Source organism: Macaca nemestrina, chromosome 8 (assembly GCF_043159975.1).
Source record: "Macaca nemestrina isolate mMacNem1 chromosome 8, mMacNem.hap1, whole genome shotgun sequence".
Lineage (NCBI taxonomy): Eukaryota > Metazoa > Chordata > Mammalia > Primates > Cercopithecidae > Macaca > Macaca nemestrina.
In genome coordinates, this window is record NC_092132.1 from 4,134,673 (window position 1) to 4,157,130 (window position 22,458).

A 22,458-nucleotide genomic window follows, 5' to 3' on the forward strand; every position below is an offset into this window, starting at 1 on the left:
TTTTTTTATTATTATTATTGTTTGTTTGAGACAGGGTATGGCTCTGTCACCCAGGCTAGAGTGCAGTGGCGCAATCCTGGCTCACTGCAGCCTCGACCTCCTGGGCTCAAGCGATCCTTCCGCCTCAGCTTCCCAAGTAACTGGGACCACAGACACGTTCCACCACGCCCGGCTAATTTTTGTAGAGATGGGATCTCACTCTGTTGCCCAGGCTGGTCTCAAACTCCTGGGCTCAAGGCAATCCACCCACCTCAGCCTCCCAAAGTGCTGAGATTACAGGTGTGAGCCCCTGCAATCCACCTTTATTTATTTATTTATTTATTTTTGAGACGGAGTCTTGCTCTGTCACCCAAGCTGGAGTGTAGTAGCCCGATTTCGGCTCACTGCAAGCTCCGCCTCCCGGGTTCACGCCATTCTCCTGCCTCAGCCTCTCGAGTAGCTGGGACTACAGGCGCCCACCACCATGCCCGGCTAATTTTTTGTATTTTTTTAGTAGAGACAGGGTTTCACCGTGTTAGCCAGGATGGTCTTGATCTCCTGACCTCGTGATCCGCCCACCTCGGCCTTCCAAAGTGCTGGGATTACAGGCGTGAGCCACCACGCCCGGCCGAAATCTATTTTTAGATGGGGGCCTGAAATCTACTTTTAGATGAGAAAGTCAAAGCCATTATCTTCTCCTTCAATAAGGACATGTAAGTAGAAGGTTGGTACAAGCTTACATTTAATTTTAAAACACTAGGTAAAAGTTAAGACCCCCTGTTTACAGAAACTGAGTGATGCTGTGGAATAGTTTGTATCCTCCTGTCGAATATGGATGAACACACTTAGGTTTCAGAAATCACGTGAATCCAGAGGCTTCTTTCCTGACACTTCATGTACTCACCACTTTTGCAGTGCCCACTTTAAAGGAGTGCTGGTGGATGGTCCAGGAAGAAGCATCGAACACAGTCACCTTGCCATCGCTCAGAGCACACCATAACTTGGGGTGAGCATCTTCAACTTTTTCGGCTGGGTCAAGATGCCCTAAAGAAGAGAGAGCAGCCCAAAACTGTTCGGAGGGAACGCTTTTGCTGTAGCACCAGGTGACTGGTGCCATTACTCAGGTGTCTCTTGGACCCGCCTGAGAGCCATGTTAGGTGCTGGACATACAAAGATGTGCCTAGGCAGAGGCTGCCCTGCCCTCTGGGAGCTCAGAATCAGAGGGGGCAGCTGGCTGGTGGGGGGGCCACACAGATAGGGGCAGAGCCACAGGCGGACGCAGAGCCGAATGCCCGCGAGCTTTGCTAAGCCAGGAGCTGCCAGCTGAGTGATCATTCACTAGAGAAAACAGCCAGGCAGAGGGAACCGGAAGAGGAGCAGGTGGGCACAGAGGGAGGGAGGCAGGGAGGGCGGGCAGCTGGAGAGATGGCGGCAGGGGCCATGGCGCCCCCCTCACCCTCGCATGCTGCGGGCTCCACATCCTTCTCAACACTTGGTGGTGTCCATCTTTTTAATTTTGGCCATTCTAAGGGTGTGGAGCTTTTGGCTTTTAAATTGTGCTTTAAGTGCATTTCTCTAATTGCTAATGAGCCTGATGGCTTTAACTAGCCATCCCCATGCCCTCCTGTGGGAAATGTCTGTGTCTCATTCTCCCTAGTTTGTAACTGTTATTATTATTTTTGCTTTATTTATTTATTTATTTATTTTATTTTTTTTTGAGACGGAGTCTCGTTCTGTCGCCCAGGCTGGAGTGCAGTGGCCAGATCTCAGCTCACTGCAAGCTCTGCCTCCCGGGTTTACGCCATTCTCCTGCCTCAGCCTCCCCCAAGTAGCTGGGACTACAGGCGCCCGCCACCTCGCCCAGCTAGTTTTTGTATTTTTTTTTTTTTTTTAGTAGAGACAGGGTTTCACCGTGTTAGCCATGATGGTCTCAATCTCCTGACCTCGTGATCCGCCCGTCTCGGCCTCCCAAAGTGCTGGGATTACAGGCTTGAGCCACCGCGCCCGGCCTATTTATTTATTTTTTTAATAGACGAGGTCTTGCCATGTTGCCCAGGCTGGAATGCAGCAGCATTCACAGGTGCGATCACAGCAAACCACAGGCTCTGACTCCAGGGCTCCGGCCACCCTCCCGCCTCGCTGGGACCACAGGCATGCCCAGCCAGCTGTCCCGGTGTTCTGGATATGAGCCCCTAACTGACTCCATGGTGCTGTATTCATAAATTACATATCAAAATACCATAAAGCAAAAGACTGGTGAATCTGACTACATTAAACACAATGATTTTAGCAGCAGCCATTTTAAAGATCCTTCCCAGTCTGCAACTTGCATCTGCAACCTCTCAGAAGTGTATTCTGTCCATTTCCTGTGGCAGGGTCTGGTAAAGGGGCCGTAGGCACCGTGTCCGACCATGAAGATGGCAAGAAGCCTCCGAGACAGCCCAAGAAGCAGGCCCCGGAGAGGGACAGGGATGATGAGGCTTCCAGCAGAAAGCAAAACGGACCAGAACCTCAAGGGGCCGAAAGCACAGGCCGCAGGGAGGCCCAGCCACAGCTGGAACTAAGACCCCTGGCGGAAAGCACGTGCTCCCTGTGCCTGGGCGGTGGCGGCCTGGACTCCACTCCTGTTTCAACACCTGCATCCCTGCCAGGACAGCTTTTGCCATCTTCACCTAGAGTGAGCGTTGCCCTGGAGCCTGTTGCACGTTCAAGAATAAACTTTAAAAATCTGACAGTGGCACGTCACGTGACACCTCTAGTGGCTTCTCACCGTCATTCCCACCTGAGCTGTGAATGTAAGGTAAAGCCGCCCAGAAGCCTGCCAGAGGGCGCTCTTTGGTCTTCTCCCCTCAATTCTGTATCACCATGAATTAAACCAGCTCATTTGAAAGGAGGAAAAAAAAAGGTCTTCTTTTTAAAATCATTGCTTTAGGCCAGCTGTGGTGGCTCACACCTGTAACCCAGCACTTTGGAGGCCAAATCCGGCAGATTGCTCGAGCTCAGGAGTTCAAGACCAGCCTGAGCAACATGGCAAAACTCCATCTCTACAAAAATATATATATACAGAAATTGGCTGGGCGAAGTGGTGTGCAGCTGTAGTCCAGCTAATCAGGAGGCTGACGGGGGAGGATCGCTGGAGCGCAGGAGGCAGAGGTTGCAGTGAGGCGTGATCGCGCCGCTGCACCTGGGTGACAGCCAGACCCTGTCTCAGAAAACATAAAAATAATAAAATCATTGCTTTTAATATAGTCAAATTCAACACTGTTTTCCTTTATGGTTAGTGTTTTTATATACAATTTACGAATTTTTTCTTTACCATAAACTCATGAAAATATTCTTCTACCCTGTCACCTAGAAGTTTGCTTGCTTTCATTGTTCACATTTGCCTGCTTTTACCACCGCATTTAGATTTCAGCCTCCTTGGGCCTGACCCTGGTGCGGTCTGAAGGGGCGAGGTTTCACCTTTCCCCCGAGGATATTCAAGCGACCCCCGGCCCTGGGGAGCTGCCTCCGTCCTGAGTCCAGAAGGGCAGGCCTCCCGGTCTCTCTGGGGTGCGATTCCAGTGGTCTGTTGCTCCGATGGGTGAGACACTGCCCTGAGGGGCACGCTCCCCCTGGGCAGAGCCTGGGCTGACCTGCGGCCTTACGGCCTGCGGGTTGGTTCTCCTCACTCCTTGGAACCTGTCGGAGACCCAGCCCCAAGCTAACAGGAGTAACAGGACTCCCGCTTCTTGATGGGGCCTGACCACCTCTTGTCCCTGTAATCCCAAAAGGCTTGCAAAAGCCCTGCTCGGCTACCAGCTTCTCGGCCACCCCTTCCAGAATTGGCAGCCACAGGAAAAGGCGGTTTCCCCATTCTCCACGGCTGCTTTCCACGCTCTCTGCAGGCCTTTGAGATGCTCCTGGAGGGGAAGCCGCCTGAACTCCTCGCTCATCACAACGGGAAGCCCAGAGTGAGTTTCATTTCAGGGAAACCAACCGGGACCTAAAAATACCATGCATTCAAATGCCATGGCCAAAGTGTCTTGATCTGTGGAGTTATCTCTGGCGAAGTCGGCACAGAGCCCGGCTTAGACACATCGGGTAGGCCTCACGCGGGGCGGCCCTGATGACGCTGCCTGCTTGCTCAGACAGGGTCTATGGCGTTCTTGGGTTTCTTGGCATCCCGTGAAGAGAGAAAAACTCTCTTATGGGGAAATCGCTTCACACACAGCTTCTCTGCCCACCTGAAGCATGAGCTCTGTGTGTGAACAGCCAGGTGCTCTGTGAAGCCGCAGACACGGCCTGTGAGAAGCGGTGACGCCTACGGCTGACACCTGCAGACGCAGATGCAACAAAGTGACGATTTTAAAAATCCCTTCTGGGCTGAGTGCAGTGGCTCACATCCGTAATCCCAGCGCCTTGGGATGTCAAGGCGGGGAGATATCTCTTGAGCCCAGGAGTTCGAGATCAACCTAGGCAACATGGCGAAACCCCGTCCTTTTTTAAAAAACCCGTAATTTTTTAAAATCACCTGGTTTTGGTGGCACATGCCTGGGTTTGGTGGCACGAGCCTGGGGTCCCAGCTACCTAGGAGGCTGAGGCAAGAGGATCACTTGAACCCAGGAGGTCGAGGCTGCAATGAGCCGTGATTGCACAACTACACTCCAGCCTGGGCAACAGAGCAACAAGACCCTGACTCAAAAAAATAAAAAACATAGCCGGGCACGGTGGCTCAAGCCTGTAATCCCAGCACTTTGGGAGGCCGAGATGGGCGGATCACGAGGTCAGGAGATCAAGACCATCCTGGCTAACATGGTGAAACCCCGTCTCTATTAAAAAATATAAACAAACAAACAAACAAACAAAACTAGCTGGGCGTGATGGCAGGCACCTGTAGTCCCAGCTACTCGGGGGAGGCTGAGGCAGGAGAATGGCGTAAACCCAGGAGGCGGAGCTTGCAGTGAGCTGAGATCTGGCCCCTGCACTCCAGCCTGGGCGACAGAGCGAGACTCCGACTCAAACAAAACAAAACAAAACAAAAAATAAAAAATAAAAATCTTTTCTGCCTAGAACTGTATTCCTTTGTTATCCCACACCATGAACCCTCAACATAAGCTTCCCTGCTGCATTCTCCATAAGCCAGAATTAAATAAAACTGTTTTCCACAGTTTAAACGTGCAACATGACAGCCATCTTTGTTTATACCAAGACCCTTGGCCGCGCCCATTTCCTTCTCCTGCCACCACCCTGATGCGGCATGCAGGGTCCCAGGAAAGTCAAGCACAGTAGGCAGGTGCAGGTGCACCCAACGGAGAAGAGGGACTGGCAGGCACTTAGGGCTGCACAGGCTCCTTGTCATTCCAGTTGCTATGACAACAAACATCTGAGGCGTCATCACCTTATCACAGTGACAAAAAGATCCGATTAAGAGCTTCTGGGGAAACAGTATGAGCGAGAATCACCTTATCACAGTGACAAAAGGATCCGATTAAGAGCTTCTGGGGAAACAGTGTGAGCGAGAGTGCTTTAGAAAGTGCCAGTGTGTTAGCCGGGCATGGTGGCAGGTGCCTGGAGTCCCAGCTACTCGGGAGGCTGAGGCCGGAGAATCACTTGAATCCAGGAGTTGGAGGTTTCAGTGAGCCGAGATTGCACCACTGCACTCCAGCCTGGGTGACACAGCAAGACTCCGTCTCAAAAACAGAAAGAGCTAGGGTGACCGTCGACTGCTCTAGAAGGTGAGGGATGGCAGCCCTGGGGCGGGAGCTCAAGTGCTGGTGCCATTTCCATCAACCGTGGGCTCTCAGGCTCCGGTCACCGTGAGGCCAAGTCCACAGAGCGGTTGGACCAGCTGCACACATGTCACTCAGCACTTCACCTCAGAAAGCAACAGGCACCTTGTCCCCACTTACTCCGTGACACTGGCTCCCCTTTCACTTCGGGGCTGACCCTGAACCCAACCTGAGCGTGTCAGGTTGTCTGAAAACTGGCAGGGAGGAGTGGGCAGAGGGGCCTTACCCGGAGTGTAGAGCAGCGCGTCCACCGCTTGTGGGAACATCTCCCCTGCCGAGGGGTTGATTTTATGCTTCAGTGTTTCCACGGTTGTCTTCGGAAGTCCCATGGGCACTGAAACACAAGACACTTGGAGTGTTACTGTCACGGCCTCGAGGAGATGGACGCGACGCAACAGCCTCACGCACTCTGATTTCTGCAGAGTATCAGCTTGCAGGTAAAACTTCCTAATTTGTGAAAACGAAACTCTCTTGGACCCGGGGCGCTGAAAGAAAGTCACGCACTCTCGGCCTCCTTTCCTGGTTGTCACCTGGTGTGCGAGTGAGTGGCCAGGCGCATCCCCCACCTGTGTCCACACCACGCCTCCACGCCCCTATGCCTCGAGCTGCCTTTGTTTAATCGCAGCCTTCTTCTCTGCTCCTGAGCCATCCCATCTGCTTGCTACACCCAAACATAACACAATGCCCAGCAAAGCGGAAACATAACATTCTCCTCAGTAACGAAGGCTTCCCAAGATGAAACCCAGAGACCTAACCCATGAGCGCAGTTTCCCAACCTAGAACCAGGGGCACGTGGGGCTGGATAATCCTGGCTGTGGGCGAATGCCCGGCATCCTGTGTGCCGTGGGATGTTGAGCATCATAAGATGCCAGTAGCATCTCACACACAACCACAGATATCTCCAGGCGCTGCCAAATGTCTGTCCGCAGGGAGGGGTGCAACGTCGCCCCTGTTCAAAACCACTGCTCCTCAGGATATCCTAACGCTCCTCTTGCTATCCAATCCAACCCATGTTTCCAGGCAAAACCTAAAGCGGCCTCCTGCCTGGAGGCCCCTGGGGCCAGCCTGCTCTGCGGCCTCTCCTGCCATCCCCTGCGGGCGCCTCGGCCTCCTGCATCAAGGACTTCCTCAGTCCCCGCCGTCCAGGGCCTGCCCCTTAAGTGCTGCTCTTCCATCATTTTGTTACTCTCACGACCACCTGAGAGACTGGTCCCGTTATCCCCATTTTGAGAAAAGAAAGATGAAGAACCCGACACACATCAACATCCGTGATCGACTGAGGATCGCACTGTCAGCAGGGGGTTGAGCAGGACTCCGCACGAGGCTGACGGGCTCCACCGGGCTGCAGTGAAAGCCAGCTGGCCGCGGCCAACGCCTCTTCAGCTCCTGCCTCGGATTATGACACCTTCGGTTATTATTTAATTCCGTACAGTCGGAGACCTTCCATCATGACTTGCCCATAAGCTACTAAATTAAGCTCAGGCTCGTGTGTCATGAGCTTTACCCATGGGAAAATGTTTTCGGATTTGTGAGGAGGGCGCGGGAGCCAGCGCACCGCACCGAGTGACACCAGCGTGGCAGCCCCCCTCTGCCGTCATGCGCTGCTAGCAGAGGCGTTAGAAGGCTTTCCTGTAAACGCCCGACAGAGATTAGTCATGAGTTTGGAATGAGATCAACCGCTGAAGTAGGGCGGTTGTTTGATTTTGTTCCCAAGAGAAAAAAAAGAGCAATCAATGTCTGGTTCCAGGACTGCTGGACAAAAGCTCCTTCAGGCCACTCGGCCGGCCTTGCAGGAACACAAGCACCTGGGCCTGGCTGCTGCTGCAGCTCAAGGTCCCCCGGGTCACGTGGGAGAGGGATTCTGTGCCCAGAAAGTGGCAGAGGTCCTGCAGTTGGTGACAGACGCCACAAAGAGAGCAAACTGTACCCAAGCGAATAAACACGTAAGTGAGGTTTGTTCCTAATTCTGGGACAATGTTTTAAAAAGCCAGAGTCCCCTAGATCTATGCCCAAGGGAAATGAAAACAGGTGTGTACACCAGAGCTTGCACATGAATGACCACAGCAGCCACAACGCAGAGACCACGCCAGCGCTCACTCACTGATGAAGGGACAGACCAAACGTCCTTCACCCGAACAATGTCTATCACTCAGTCACAAAAAGACCAGAAAACCCTCGGCTTGAAGACCTTCACGAGAAGGAAATGGGAGTCCAGCAGCAGCCCCTGTGGCTTCCAGAATGCAAGAGCCAGATCCACATCTACAGGATGGCCAGAGGGTTCCTGTCTGGGACAGCTGACCCCATCAAGAAAACAGCGGATCCTGACGTGCAGGGCCTCTCCTCACCCACGCAGCGGCGAAGCCCATCAGTCAACAGGCCGGCTGTGCAGAGGTGCCCAGCTTCTCAGCAGGTGCATTCCTAACTGCAAGCCCCAGACACGCGCTCCCCGCCAGTCAGAGATTCCAGGAGCCGCTCCACAGCCTCCCACAGGTTTCCACTGTGCTTCCGCCAGCCAGAGGAAAGGCTGCTGTTTGCAACTAAGAATCACCACAAACGCTTGCAGCGTACTCTGGAATGCTATCCAGACACACAAACGACGAGGTGCCTCAATCGGATGGATGAGCAAGGGGCTCCAAGGTGCACTGTGCAGTGAAGGAAGGAAAGATGCTGGACAAGGTGTGCGACTCGAAAGTAAATTACAAATATAAAAGAAAAAACCGGGAGATCTGGGCTCGGTTCTACTTGATAAAACAGACATCGACCAGATAAAATCACTTAAGGTGTGTAATCGGGACAATGATCCACGCTAAGAACGAGCATATCTTACCTTCTTTCCTCATCTTATCGAAGTAGGATAACTTGGAGGCAGCGTAGATGGCGCCTGGTGACTGCAGCGTGCCCACGACGGCGTCCATCAGCAAGACGTGGGTCAGTGCCTGCTGGACGTACTGAGGGTCCTAGAACAGAAACACGTGCCTTTCAAAACAGCAAGAATCGCTAAGGTCAGTTCACTGGAGACCTTGTCTCCTCACACAGAACAATCCTTCCAAAACGCATGTTTTCAAAGTGACATGAAGAGTTTAAATCACCGATGAATTTGGATCTTATGTCATATATTTTTTCTCTTAGTTAAGACAAATATGGATTGTTCATACCAGGGCTTGGCCAGTGTTTTCTAGAAGGGGCTAGGCAGGAGGCATTTCAAGCTTTGTGGCCAGTCTCAGCTGAGATCACCCGCTGCCTGCCACTGCGGCACGGGAGCACCCGGGGACATTTCATAAACAAGCAGGCAGGACTGTGTTCCAGTAAAACTTTACTTACAAAGACAGTCCATAGCCCTACGGGCTTTGGTTTGACTATGCTGGTGTATGCTCTATAAACCAGTGGGTACAGCATCAGATGGCTAGTCCAAAAGCCACAGGGCACTGGAATCTTAGACAGGACCCAGTCACCCTCCGCCCTGTGACCGGGAACTTCCTGTATTAACAGCAGCCCTCCTGCTGTGGCCCCATTGTTTCTCCTAGCACTGCCACTGCAGTGGGTGCCATCGTCCCCGGCATTTCTCTGAGGATTGGTGGGGCTATGCACCTCCTCATAACCTGGTGAGCGGTTCCCTTTCTATGAGTTCCACGTTCATGGTCTTTGCCCATTTGCTAAGGTGTCTTCCTGTCTTGTCCCGCCCTTGAGCAGCGTGGATGCCTCCCCTACACACCACCTGCCCATGGTTCCCTTCATTATGGTGCAATTGTCATTTGATATCATCAAAGCTATCAATTTGGCCCAAAGTAAATCAAGGTACAACAATCCCTAGAAAATCATCTTAACCCTGTGGAAGGAAAGCAGCACTGTCCCTGCCAGATTCCAAATCCCGTGACCGTGAAGAGTCGCTCAGAGCAGGGGAGCCCAAAACCCCCAACTCCAGCCTGCGGGTGTGGAAGCACCAGCACCGTCCAGCCCCTAGCCCCACTCTCTGGGACGTCGCCACCCCGGAGCGGGCAGTGGAGCACCCACACCTGCCCAGACCGCCCTGCGTCTTCTCATCATGCCCTTCCCTAGCGCCAGGAGGCCTCTCGCTGGGCCACACAGACCACGACATCTTCAATGCTTCTGTCAAGATGGTGCCCGACAAACTCACTCTGCTTAGGAGACCCAGACCTGACCCCGAGCACTCACGGCTGAGGACCACCACAGGACCCACAGGTGGTGAGAGGCCCCCCGAGGCAGCCACAGCAAAGGGCAGAGGGGACCCGCGTCTCCCACCTTGTGGTCATCGGCCAGCTTCTTCCCAGCCCACATCTCCTTCACCATCAGGTGCCAAAGGTCACACTCAGTTTTCAGGTTGGCTTCGAAGACTTCTTTCTTGGACGCCACTTTGATTTTTAGAGCGGGTATTCTCCTAAGTAGAAATGCAGTAGAGGTGCTCCTCACCTCCTGCAGAGGCAGAAAAGAAAGAGTTAGGAAGGTCACACTCAGAGAACACGTGGATTAACCAGAGACAGTGGCAGAGCGGGCTCTGGAACCAAGAGGCAGATGGGCTGCAGGCACGCACCCTGCTGGCACGCGGAAGGCAGGGCCGGGGCGAGGGGCGGTATTCCCGTGGACGGCAGGTGGGACTCGCCGGGGTGCAGCACCTACACGCACCCACACAGCTGGGCTCGCCCAGTGTCTGAAGGCGGCGCATTCTTTCACAACCTGAAATACGTCTCTCTCCCGCTTTTTTTTTTTTTTTACTTCCATCTCCCTTTCTTGGTACTTATTTACCTTTCTTTGGAATTCTAGAAGGAAGTCTGGCAAAGCAGGTGTGGAGAAAAGAATACACTGAAGGCCAACAGCAAGAGGTGGATCTACTGGCCGAGCATTTACTATGGGCTGCGACTGTGGCTTGACTGCCCTTCCGGCTTCTATGACCACTCAGCAGGTGATCACATAAAACACTCGGGTATCTGACGTGCCTCTTATAGTCCCCTTAAATCTGGGAAAACAACTACAGGCGTAAGATGAATCAGGATGAAATTCAGATTTCCTCGACAGGGAAAATGACTACCTTTAACGTATGATGCTAAAACTGTTCGAAGATTTTTTAATTGTTATAAAATAAACTTGTTATGTTTTACATGAACCAGGTCTGACTGTGACTAGAAAATGTGAGCTACTGTGGCTCACTGTGGCCGGCACACAGCAGTTTCTCAGTAGACATCTCACGGATGAACGAACGCATCCTACTGTCCCTAATGAGAATGTCAGCCCACACTGCTTCTTGCTTCCTGCCTCCCAGATGCAAGTCAGTTGTGTTAGAAAAGCAGTTACCATTCTAAGCCTGCTCCGTACGTAAACGATTCAATCCCCACCACCCACTGAGAAGGTATCAGCCTTATTCCTGCTTTACGGATGAGCAAACTGAGGGACAGGAAGCCAAGGGGTCTGCAGAAGGCCTGCGGCTGGTACTTGGCATGGCTGGCAGAGAGCTCAGGGCCCGCTCCAGCCATCTGCCTCCTAAACACAGGTGGGGTCCGGCGCCGCCTGCCCGTGCTGCCCTTACCTCTATATTTCTGAAGGTGGAAATCTCCACGTAGCCTGGCCTTCCTTCGGTGAGGAGGAACAGACGCTTCTGGGTCATGGCGATCTTGCCAACGCCTAGGTTCGTCCTGACGGAGCTGGACAACTTATACACACACTCGTTTTTATCCAGGTGTTCCATCACCAGCCACGGCAGACTGACCTCCTGGGCTTCTGCTTCTGTCTCCTTCCAGCAGTTGTAGAAATCTTTGAATGTTTCTGGGTCGATTTGTTTCTGCTGTCCTTAGTTTTATAAGAAGAAAAGAGAGGTATCTTACAGGCACGTACATCGGGAGCCGCAAGGGCCTCTGCACGACCTGAAGAAACCACGAACTACCGGAACCCGGCAGCAGGTGGCGCCAGCACTGGGCACTGGATGGAAACTGCCTAGAAGGTTTTCCGGGGCCTTCCCGGGCAGCCCAGGTGTGTCCAGCTGTCAAGGGAGGGGCACACGATCTAGGCTGAGCCCGCAGCCCTTTCCAGCCCCCCACTCTGGGACGGCCATGGGACCTGCTTCAGGTAGTCACAGCAACTCCTACCTTTGGGTAGGAAAGTCCTTTGGAACAAGGACACTCTTCTAATGGTGACAAAGACCTTCCTCATCACTAGAACTGGTGGCCACTGTCTCGGGGTCACGAGGGGAGCTAGTGCTAGGATGAAGCTAATGCCGGGAAGGTTGGATCCTTAGCGACACTGCCCTGCCACTGAGTCCGCCTCACCTGAAACTGGTCTGACCTCCACACTCTTTTGTTACAAGCAAATCATTCGCTTTTGTTGTTTGCAACTGAAATCATCTCCGCTGATGAGAAGCGGTCACCTTCCCGCGAGGCCAGCACGCACGGGCTCTGGGGTCAGAGGGGCCTGAGCCTGAGGCCGGCTTCATGGTTGTTCACAGAGACTCCTGGCAAGTCGTGGAACGAACCTGCTTATCTGTCAGCTGGAGATGGGACGACCCCTCGGAAATCCCAAGTCCCTGCCGGCAGGTCCTGCCAACTCAGGCCCCTAGCCTGCCTGCTCGGCTCTGCCTCCACCCTGTGTCCCAAGCCTGTCTGTCCCTCTCTCCATCCCCTGACGTGCGGCAAGTCCCCCTCAATTCTGCACAGGAAACCCCTTCTCAGTGGCTCCTGCCTTCAGAGCCAGCCCCACTCACAGCCTGCTTCATTCGGCACTCAGAGCCACTTTTCTAAGATGCAAGGAGGAGCTCCCGCTCCCGTTTTCAACACTCAGGGCTGCTTCTGTACACCACCGCCACATTCCTCCAAGATTGGGCCCCACCTACCCACCCACAGCCCAGCCATACCACGCATGCTCCCAAACAGGGCGTGTTGTTACACACACACACACACACACACACTCATCCTGCCTGCTCACACCAGGAAACTCCTACCCATCCCTCAACACCCGGGTAGACGTGCCCATGCACAGCCTTCCCTGATAAGAAAGAGACATGCTGGCCAGGCCACTGCTGAGCTGCACACACGCTTCCCTTACCGCACTGCTGTGTCCAGCAATACTTGCTATACGCCAAGAACCACAATTCACTCGATACGGGGTCCTACTTACAGCCACCTTGTGAATGAGGTGGCTCATTCACAAGGGGAAACTGAGACATGGAGAGGAAAGCCCTTTGCCAGCACACCTGGGCTGTGAGGCCTGGCAGACGGTCTGCCCAGAGCTGGGGTATGCCTTCCTGCTGGTCGCTACTTGAAAGGGGAGTACCTGTGACCCCAGATCCTCAGATCCTCAGATCCCGAGTCTGAAACCAGAAGACGTGGCTAGTGGTCCAGCTCTGCCACGCCCCTGCTCCGATTCCATACCGAAGCGTCAACAGCGACGCCTGTCTAGGGAATCTGCTCTCATGGCCACAGCTGAGTCCGGGACAACTGAGTTGTCACGGCAGCAACTTAAAGAGGAACGCCACGGGAAGAGAGTCAGCGCTGTCACAGGCTCAGGAGGAATTTTTTATTTTTTTTTTTTTTTGAGACGGAGCCTCGCTCTGTCACCCAGGCTGGAGTGCAGTGGCACGGTCTCGGCTCACTGCAAGCTCCGCCTCCCGGGTTCACGCCATTCTCCTGCCTCAGCCTCCCGAGTAGCTGGGACTACAGGCGCCGCCACCTCGCCCGGCTAGTTTTTTGTATTTTTTAGTAGAGACGGGGTTTCACCGTGTTAGCCAGGATGGTCTCGATCTCCTGACCTCGTGATCCTCCCATCTCGGCCTCCCAAAGTGCTGGGATTACAGGCTTGAGCCACCGCTCAGGAGGACTCTTAGTCTCACTTCGGAGTCACAGGCACTGGGGGCCCTGCAGGGTGAGCTGAGCAGGAAGGCAGCACACGGCGGCGCAGGCGCCAGGCGGTTATGCGAAAATCTCCACCAGGTGGCGGGATTCCCAATGAACTCTTCTTTTTGCCTGTCTGTATTTTCTAGTCACCAGATCCAAACAGAAGAGAAATATGCAGCAGTAAGGGTCTCTCTAGGTGCAGGGTGATTGTTCCAAAGAAGTCACAGAAGAAGACAAAGGAGGGTGCTGTGGCCCAGTGGGCAAGGCCTGTCAGGCCAGGTCTCTGCAGCCCCTGTGCTGGGCAGTAAGGTCATCTGTGAGGTCGCAAAGAGCATGTAGGTCCTTCCCCGACTCCACACCTAAGACTGTTTGCCAGAGTCCCTCTTCTGTTTCAGAAATACCATTCAACACAGCCACCTCTGCCTCGGCCTGGGGCGCCTCAGCCTATACTTCCCAAGGGTTCTGAGTTGCTGGATTTATTTTAGTTTTTATTTTATTTTATGTATTTCATTTTCTTTTTAAAAAATTTAGAGACAGGGTCTTGCTCTGTCACCCAGGCGGGAGTGCAGTGGTGTGATCATAGCTCACTGCAGCCTCAAATTCCTGGGCTCAAGCCATCCTCTAGCCTTGGCCTCTCAAAATGTTAGGATCACAGGCATAAGCCAAGGCACAGACTCTGGGTTTAAGGCAGAAGCACTTGTTATGTGAATCACATCACATAAAACAATCTTTTGGTCAGGTGGCCAGGCGAGGAGAGGCCCAAAAAACAGGAAAAGGAGAGTGAGTGAGAATGAATGGGCAAAGCCATCACCTAATGAAGGAGCCAGACACCCTGAGTGTGGAGCCCCAGCCACGGGTCCTGCCCCTTGCACCACTCAGGGCAAATCTTCTAGCTACCTGGTCCACAGCAGTTACTGGGGCTGGGCAGGGTGAAGTGAGTGTCACCAGAGCCTGATGCAGCTTCTTCTCACAGACAACAGTGCTGACCTCAGGGTGAGGGCACTCAGGGCTCTAGAAAACCCCAACCATGGGAGGAGCAGCAAGACCAAAGTCCCATCAGGCAAGAAGCAACACTCACCGCAGCTGCCGCCAGTGCTCAGCCAGCTGTGGACACCACGCCACCAGCACTGCAGCAGAACAAGACAGTGCATGCCCAAGGTCACTGTGCACACCCACCACCACGCATACCCACAGGCACTGTGCACACCAACCGCCACTGTGCACATCCACTGGGCACACCTACCCCAGTGCACACCCAGACACTGTGCACGCCCACCACTGTGCACACCCACCCGCACTGCACACACCCACAGTGCAGCACGCCAACGACTATGCTCACCCATAGACACTGTGCACACCCACCGTGCATGCCCACCACCGTGCACACCCATACTATGCAGCACGCCCACCACTATGCTCACCCACAGGCACCGTGCACACCCACAGACACCGTTATGCACACCCAGACACCGTTATGCACACCCACAGACACCGTGCACACCCACAGACACCGTTATGCACACCCAGACACCGTTATGCACACCCACAGACACCGTGCACACCCACAGACACCGTTATGCACACCCAGACACTGTGCATACCTACCAAAGTGCAGCCACTGTGCACACCACTGTGCACACCTACCACAGTGCACACCCCCAGACACTGCACACACACCCCACCAGCACCATGCATACCCATGGCCACTGTGCACACCCATTATGCACACCGACCACTGTGCACACCCAGACTGTGCATGCCCACTACCGTGCACACCCACGGCCACTGTGCACACCCACTGTGCAGTACAGCCACCACTATGCACACCCACAGACACCATGTACACCCGCAGCCACTGTGCACACCCACTACTGTGCACACCCATGGCTACTATGCAAACCCACAGCCACTGTGCACACCTCTGGACACCAGGCACACTCAGGAGCCTGTGCGATCCACAGCAGCTGCCATGCACGCGCTTGTTGCACAGGCCCACGTGGGCACAGTGCCCAGTCCTCATTTGACTCCAGTTCCACACAAACACCAGCTGTTAACCTCGCTCTCGTCACCCACACGCCTCCAATACAACTGTTCCTGCTCAGCTCGGTGGCGTGCAGGCGACGTCACCAATGGAGCTGTCCATGGATGTCTTGCTTCCGCACGGCCACGCTGGAGGCGGCAGACACGTCAGCGTCCCTGGGGAGGGCCACCTCACGGGCAGCTGCAACAGGGAGCATATTGGCCTTGCGCTGTTAATAGCATATTTTGCCATTAAAGTATGTAATGATGAAATTGCAATAATTTTTTTGAAAAAAATCTCTGATGTATTCTTGTATCACATAAATTCATCCAAAGATGGTGACACTGAGCTCTGACCACTTTTTTTTAACAAATGCCCATTTGGCCAAAACATATATTAGGTGCTGCTTTACACTGGTAACTTCAGGCTCACATATCCCAGAATCAAGACCATTTCCTAACCTAATCGGCAACGTAAGCAAGGCCAAAGTGACAACAGGGCCACTGATGGCATTATCCCAACCAGCCAGGTCTGCTGGACAGGGCCCACACACCCCACTGCAAACCCCCTTCCCGGGCTCCCTTGCAACTGGGCGGCCACATGACACGATTCTGCCCAATGAGAGGAAACAGAAGTCACTGTGTGGCAGGGGCGGAGGTGCCTTAAAAGGTGGACGGACCCTGCTCTTGTGGTGCTAATGCCCACGGCCGGCTCGTGACCAGGAGTCAGCAGGCTGCTCCAGGCCACAGAGGAGTGACAGAAGGAGCTGGCCCAAGATGACTCCTGTCACATGAGAGACAGGCACCCCCAGTGGGATTCAGCCCCTGCCCTGCCCCACAGGTGGCTGCTGGGTGGTGCTCACCATCCACAGGAGCTCGACGGAAGTGGGTCCCACCCTGCCCTGCTTGGCTGGTGCCTCGTCGCAGTGTCCCCAAAGCACAGCACGGGAAGTGACCACAGAGCATCTGAGCTCACCCTCATTGGACTCAACAACTGGGACCAGTGAGCGCACGACTGATGGCTTCACCACACAGGGAGAGGTACAGCGCGTGCACACACACACACGCAGGCTCTCACACACATATACATACACACATTTTCATACCCACACACATTCATATACACACACACACACATTTTCACACTCACATTCATACACACACACACACACATTTTCACACCCACACACATTCATATACACACATACACACACACATTTTCACACACACATTCATATACACACATATACACACACATTTTCACACCCACACACATTCATATACACACATACACACACATTTTCACACCCACACACATTCATATACACACATACACACACATTTTCACACCCACACACATTCATATACACACATACACACACATTTTCACACCCACATTCATATACACACATACACACATTTTCACACACACATTCATATACACACATATACACACACATTTTCACACCCACGCACATTCATATACACACACATTTTCACACCCACACACATTCATATACACACATACACACACATTTTCACACACAAATTCATATACACACATACACACACACATTTTCACACACACACATTCATATACACACATACACATTTTCACACACACATTCATATACACACATACACATTTTCACACACACACACATTCATATACACACATACACACTCGGCCATGACATCCCTCAGAGGCCACAGACAAGATAAGCAAGGAAACCGCATTCCGCAGCACCTGTTCACAGCCGGAAGAGCGACCTGCCAGGCCTCTGTCACCAGGACAGCTTCTCCCGAGGGCCTGAAGATCCCTACACATCCGTAAGGAAAGGAAAAGCAGCCCAAGATAAAAATGGGCAAAGATCATGGCAACGCAGCTCGCAGAAAAGAAACCAGAACTGCTCCCGAGCACGTGTGCTGTTTGCGACGTCAGTGTGGCATCCTTGCACACTCACAACGGGTGAGAGTCGAGACCGAGGAACGTGTGCTGCCTGGCAGGATGGAAGCGCAGCCCTCGCCAAGCCCGAACGACGGTTCTCACATCTCAAAGCAGGCCCTGGGTACACATCTGAGAGGGACTGACCCACACATACTCCAGGAAACAGGTGCGACACCACTGATGGTGAAACAGGTGGACAAAAGGTGCCCACACACTACAACACAGGCAGTGGTTGAAGTGAATGAACCCAGCGGATGTGGAGCGACACAGATACGTCTCAAAAACACCATGAGTGAACAGCACGTGCAAACTCAGACATACAGTGGGACAATTCCCATTCTCCCGCTTTTGTGTTTAAACTCACAAAACCTAGGCCCTGTGTCAGGTGCATCCGTTTGTAGTAAATGCATAAAAACATGGCCAGATAAAAGAGCTCCAGCTTGGGACAATGGCTCCCTCTGGGGAGGGAGGGACAGAGGCGCACGGGGCCCGCGCTGGGTCTAAGCACAAGCCCACTGCACTCCATGGGAAACGCAGCAGGTGTCAGTCTGGGCGCAGGACCGTGACATTTGTCACAGGACCCTGGCATTTGTCCCATGTCCCTGCTTTTGCATGTGTCTGCAGCATTTCAGCCGAGGCCATGGTTCTGTATAGATGCTGAGCAATTCTCCCAGGCAAGGAGCGTCTTCATCTCCCATCAGCAATTCTACGTCCCTTCCACCCACACAGAGCGCAACTCAGAGCCCAGCCTGGCGACGTGTTTAAGATCTCAGCGACAGGCACATTGCCTAAGGGCCCCGCCAACCACACCCGTTCCCAGGTAAGTGCCCAGAGCAACAGTAAAGACCACGGTGCTGCAGCGGTCTTGCCTGTCACCTGCTGGCGGCTTACCTCACCACTGCTGTTACCTGACCATTGTCGTTAAGTATTTAAAATATATGGACCAGCCATGGTGGCTGACGCCTGTAATCCCAGCACTTTGGGGGGCCAAGGCAGGTGGATCATCTTGAGGTCAGGAGTTCGAGACCAGCCTGGCCAACATGGTGAAACCCTGTCTCTACAAAAATACAAAAATTAGCTGGGTGTGGAGGCACATGCCTATAATCCCAGCTACTCGGGAGGCTAAGACAGGAGAATCACTTGAACCCAGGAGGTGGAGGCTGCAGTGAGCCAAGATCGTGCCATTGCACTCCAGCCTGAGAGACAGAACAAGACTCTGTCTCAAAAATAAATAAAGTAAAATAAAATATATGGGCCTGGCTCAGTGGCTCATGCTTGTAATCTCAGCACTTAGGGAGGCCGAGGTGGGTGGATCACTTGAGCCCAGGAGTTCGAGACCAGCCTGGGCAACATACTGAAACCCTGTCCCTACAAAAAATACTAAAATTAGCTGGGCTCAGTGTCACATACCTGTAGTCCCAGTTACTCGGAAGGCTGAGGTGGGAGGACTGCTTGAGCCCAGGAGGTAGAGGTTGCAGTGAGCTGTGATTGCACCAGTCCACTCCAGCCTAGGCGACAGAGCCAGACCCTGTCTCTAAATAATAAAATCGGTGATGGTGCCAGGCGTCCTCTTACCTACAGTCAAGGCCTCGAACAGCCGCTGGATGGTGCTGGCGTCCTTCACGATCCCTGACTCCTGGACCCGCTTCATGAAGTCGTCCAGCTGCATGTACTCCTTGGGCAGCTCGAAGTTCTTCACGTGGTCGTCCAGCTTCGAGGCCTCGTGCGGCTTGTCCAGGATCTCGCTGATGAGCCGCATCAGCTCCGGCGCCCGCTCCGCCTGCGCCCGCTCGGGGGCAGACATGGATTCCACCGTCCTCTTCACCAAATCAGCGGGAAAGATCCGTATGTCTGTTTTATACAGATTCTGGAAGTCCAAGAGGGCGCTCAGCAGCTGTCCTTGCATCAGATGAACGAGCCCTCGGAGGTAGAAATAGCGGGCCAGGAGCAGAGAGTTATCAGGGGCCAGAAAGTCCATGGCCTTGCTCAGCAGGGTGACAAAGTCGGCATAGTACGTCTGCACGCACTCGCTCACCAGCGGAAAGTGGATTTCGGGAATCTTGAATGTATATGGGGACTGCGGCGTCACATTCAGAACTAAAACATTAAGGGGAAAAAGGAGACCATTAGCACAGCCCTTACAAATGAACACGTGTCCCTGTGACATCATCTTGTCAAGGACGATGTTTCTCTGGATGCAAAATAAAATGAGAATGGGTGTGTCCCTCCAGAAAGCGCCACGCACCCACTGCCCTGGGAGGCATGAGAGAACCCTCACTTTGCTCCCATGGCACCCCCGGAAAACAGCAGCCAGCATGCACTGAGCAATCTGACTGCTACAACCACTAATACTATTGAGGTATCGGGTACTGAGGCTTTATTTGAGGATGAAGCTAATAGTCGAAGCCAAGATGTACTTGCTAGGCAGGATGACCACAGCCCTCGGGGTCATCAAGCTGTCGCTCATGCGGCTCCTGGGGTCCGAGCACAGTGATCAGGAGGAGCCGCGTGGTGCTTGCTGCCTGGGCCTGAGACAGCAGCTGCAGGTGCCCCGGGGGTCAAGGCCCCGGCCTCCCAACAGTTTCTCCCATCCACTAGGGACAGGATGTACCTCCCTGAGAAGGCGCCAGGCAGGACTCAGCCTCTCCATGCACTCCCGTCTCTGTAGAAATGTCCCAACCACAGTCACAGCCCCTCCCCATCCCTGGCCCTGCTCACTTTAGCCCTGGCCCTGGAATGCCAGCTCCACGAGGGCAGGGGCCCTGGGCTCCTTCACAGCTCTGGCTCTAGAAAGTGCCTGGTGCCCCCGCCTCCTATCACACGTGTGTATGTGTAAATATGTTATTTATATACATGCAGTCCACACACACACACAGACACACACAGCCTGCGGTGCCTGGTGCCCCCGCCTCCTATCACACGTGTGTATGTGTAAATATGTTATTTATATACATGCAGTCCATACACACACAGACACACACAGCCTGCGGTGCCTGGCGCCCCCGCCTCCTATCACATGTGTGTATGTGTAAATATGTATTCATACACATGCAATCCACACACACACACAGACACACACAGCCTGCAGTGCCTGGCGCCCCCGCCTCCTATCACACATGTGTATGTGTAAATATGTATTCATACACATGCAATCCACACACACACACAGACACACACAGCCTGCGGTGCCTGGCGCCCCCGCCTATCACACATGTGTATGTGTAAATATGTATTTATACACATGCAATCCACACACACACAGACACACACAGCCTGCGGTGCCTGGCGCCCCCGCCTCCTATCACATGTGTGTATGTGTAAATATGTATTCATACACATGCAATCCACACACACACACAGACACACACAGCCTGCGGTGCCTGGCGCCCCCGCCTCCTATCACATGTGTGTATGTGTAAATATGTATTCATACACATGCAATCCACACACACACAGACACACACAGCCTGCGGTGCCTGGCGCCCCCGCCTATCACACATGTGTATGTGTAAATATGTATTCATACACATGCAATCCACACACACACAGACACACACAGCCTGCGCTTGTGAAGGATGCCGAACCATGCAGAGCGCCCGTTATCTTTAGCAGTGACACTGGGTGGCAGAAAATACAGACAAGAAACAATTTTCTAGAAGGCACACAGTTGGCAAAATGAATATTCTAAACATTTCAAATAACTCGGCTGCTAAAACAAGCCCACTCCTCTCCCCTGAAACAAGTTCCAGTTTTGCTCAACGACTTGCAGTGCAGGAATGGGGGGACCGACACACAGCACCACGATGGGGGGCAGCCCTTACCTGCGCCGCTGCCCGTACAGCCTGCGGTGTCCGTCAGCCGGAGCGAGGAGTTCCTGGGCGCCAGCTCAGGCATGGCGATGTCCTGCAGGTTGGGCATGCTGACCACCATACGCCTGTGGGTGACCTGCAGGTGCGAGGACTTCCGAGACGCTATTTTCTCAACAGTCGGTCTCCTTGGACTTACAAGCGTTCCATTTATTCTGGGGTAGGAAAAAGCAACGCTTTACTTTATAGACACAATAATGATTGCAGAATAAACCTAAACTAAGCATTATCCCCAGTGTAACAAAGAGCATGTGATACTCTTACAGACCAGTGGAAAGCAGACTGGTAAGAACGTGTTGCCCAAATCTCACCAAGTGCAGCCTCAGGGAGACCCAGACGCAAGCCCAGAAGAAACCATCATAAGCCAACAGGAGCCCTGACTGCAGCGGACGCATGTTGGAGGGTGCTCAGGCAAAGAGCAAGGAAGAGATGGAAAACAACAGGCTTCGAGGATGGGGGGAGGTGGGAAGAGAGAAAGGAGATGGGAGAGAGTGACACCAAGGAAGACACAGGGCCGCAAACCACGGGGAGCACGCTAACATCAGGCATGTTTCAAGCGTTCCCTCAAGAAGTAGAAACAGGCCAGGAGTGGTGGCTCATGCCTGTAATCCCAGCACTTTGGGAGGCTGAGGTGGGTGGATCACCTGAGGTCAGGAGTTCGAGACCAGCCTGGCCAACATGATGAAACCCCATCTCTACAAAAATACAAAAATTAGCCAGGCATGATGGCGGGCGTCTCTAATCCCAGCTACTTAGGAAGCTGAGGCAGGAGAATCACTTGAACCCAGGAAGCAGAGGTCGCAGTGAGCTAAGATTGCGCCACTGCACCCCAGCCTGGGCAACAAGAGTGAGACTCTGTCTCAAAAAAAAAAAAAGAGGTAGAAGCGTAGAGAGAAGAGCTTCCCAGCTGTTGCCCAGTTCATCATGAGTTTCTAAGCACAAGGCATTTCCTGTTGACTTTCTCGTTTACTCATTTGAATAAAACTGAGGTCCTTGGACACTGTGATCCCTAAAGAGCTGTGGATCCAAAACACGACAGT

General features: G+C 53.2%; 1 protein-coding gene across 8 annotated transcripts in view; it reads right to left on the reverse strand.

Annotated features, from left to right (window-relative positions):
• LOC105488398 (DENN domain containing 3) overlaps positions 1-22,458 on the reverse strand; it is a 74,226-nt gene that overhangs the window by 13,592 nt on the left and 38,176 nt on the right. For all 8 annotated transcript variants that reach the window (XM_071067719.1, XM_011752389.2, XM_011752391.3 and 5 more), the window contains 7 exons: positions 21,374-21,573; positions 19,128-19,649; positions 11,290-11,549; positions 10,011-10,181; positions 8,578-8,707; positions 5,977-6,084; positions 884-1,023 (listed from right to left, as the gene is read on the reverse strand). In XM_071067719.1, the coding sequence (XP_070923820.1) occupies positions 884-1,023; positions 5,977-6,084; positions 8,578-8,707; positions 10,011-10,181; positions 11,290-11,549; positions 19,128-19,649; positions 21,374-21,573 (1,531 nt within the window). The remainder of the gene's footprint in view (positions 1-883; positions 1,024-5,976; positions 6,085-8,577; positions 8,708-10,010; positions 10,182-11,289; positions 11,550-19,127; positions 19,650-21,373; positions 21,574-22,458) is intronic.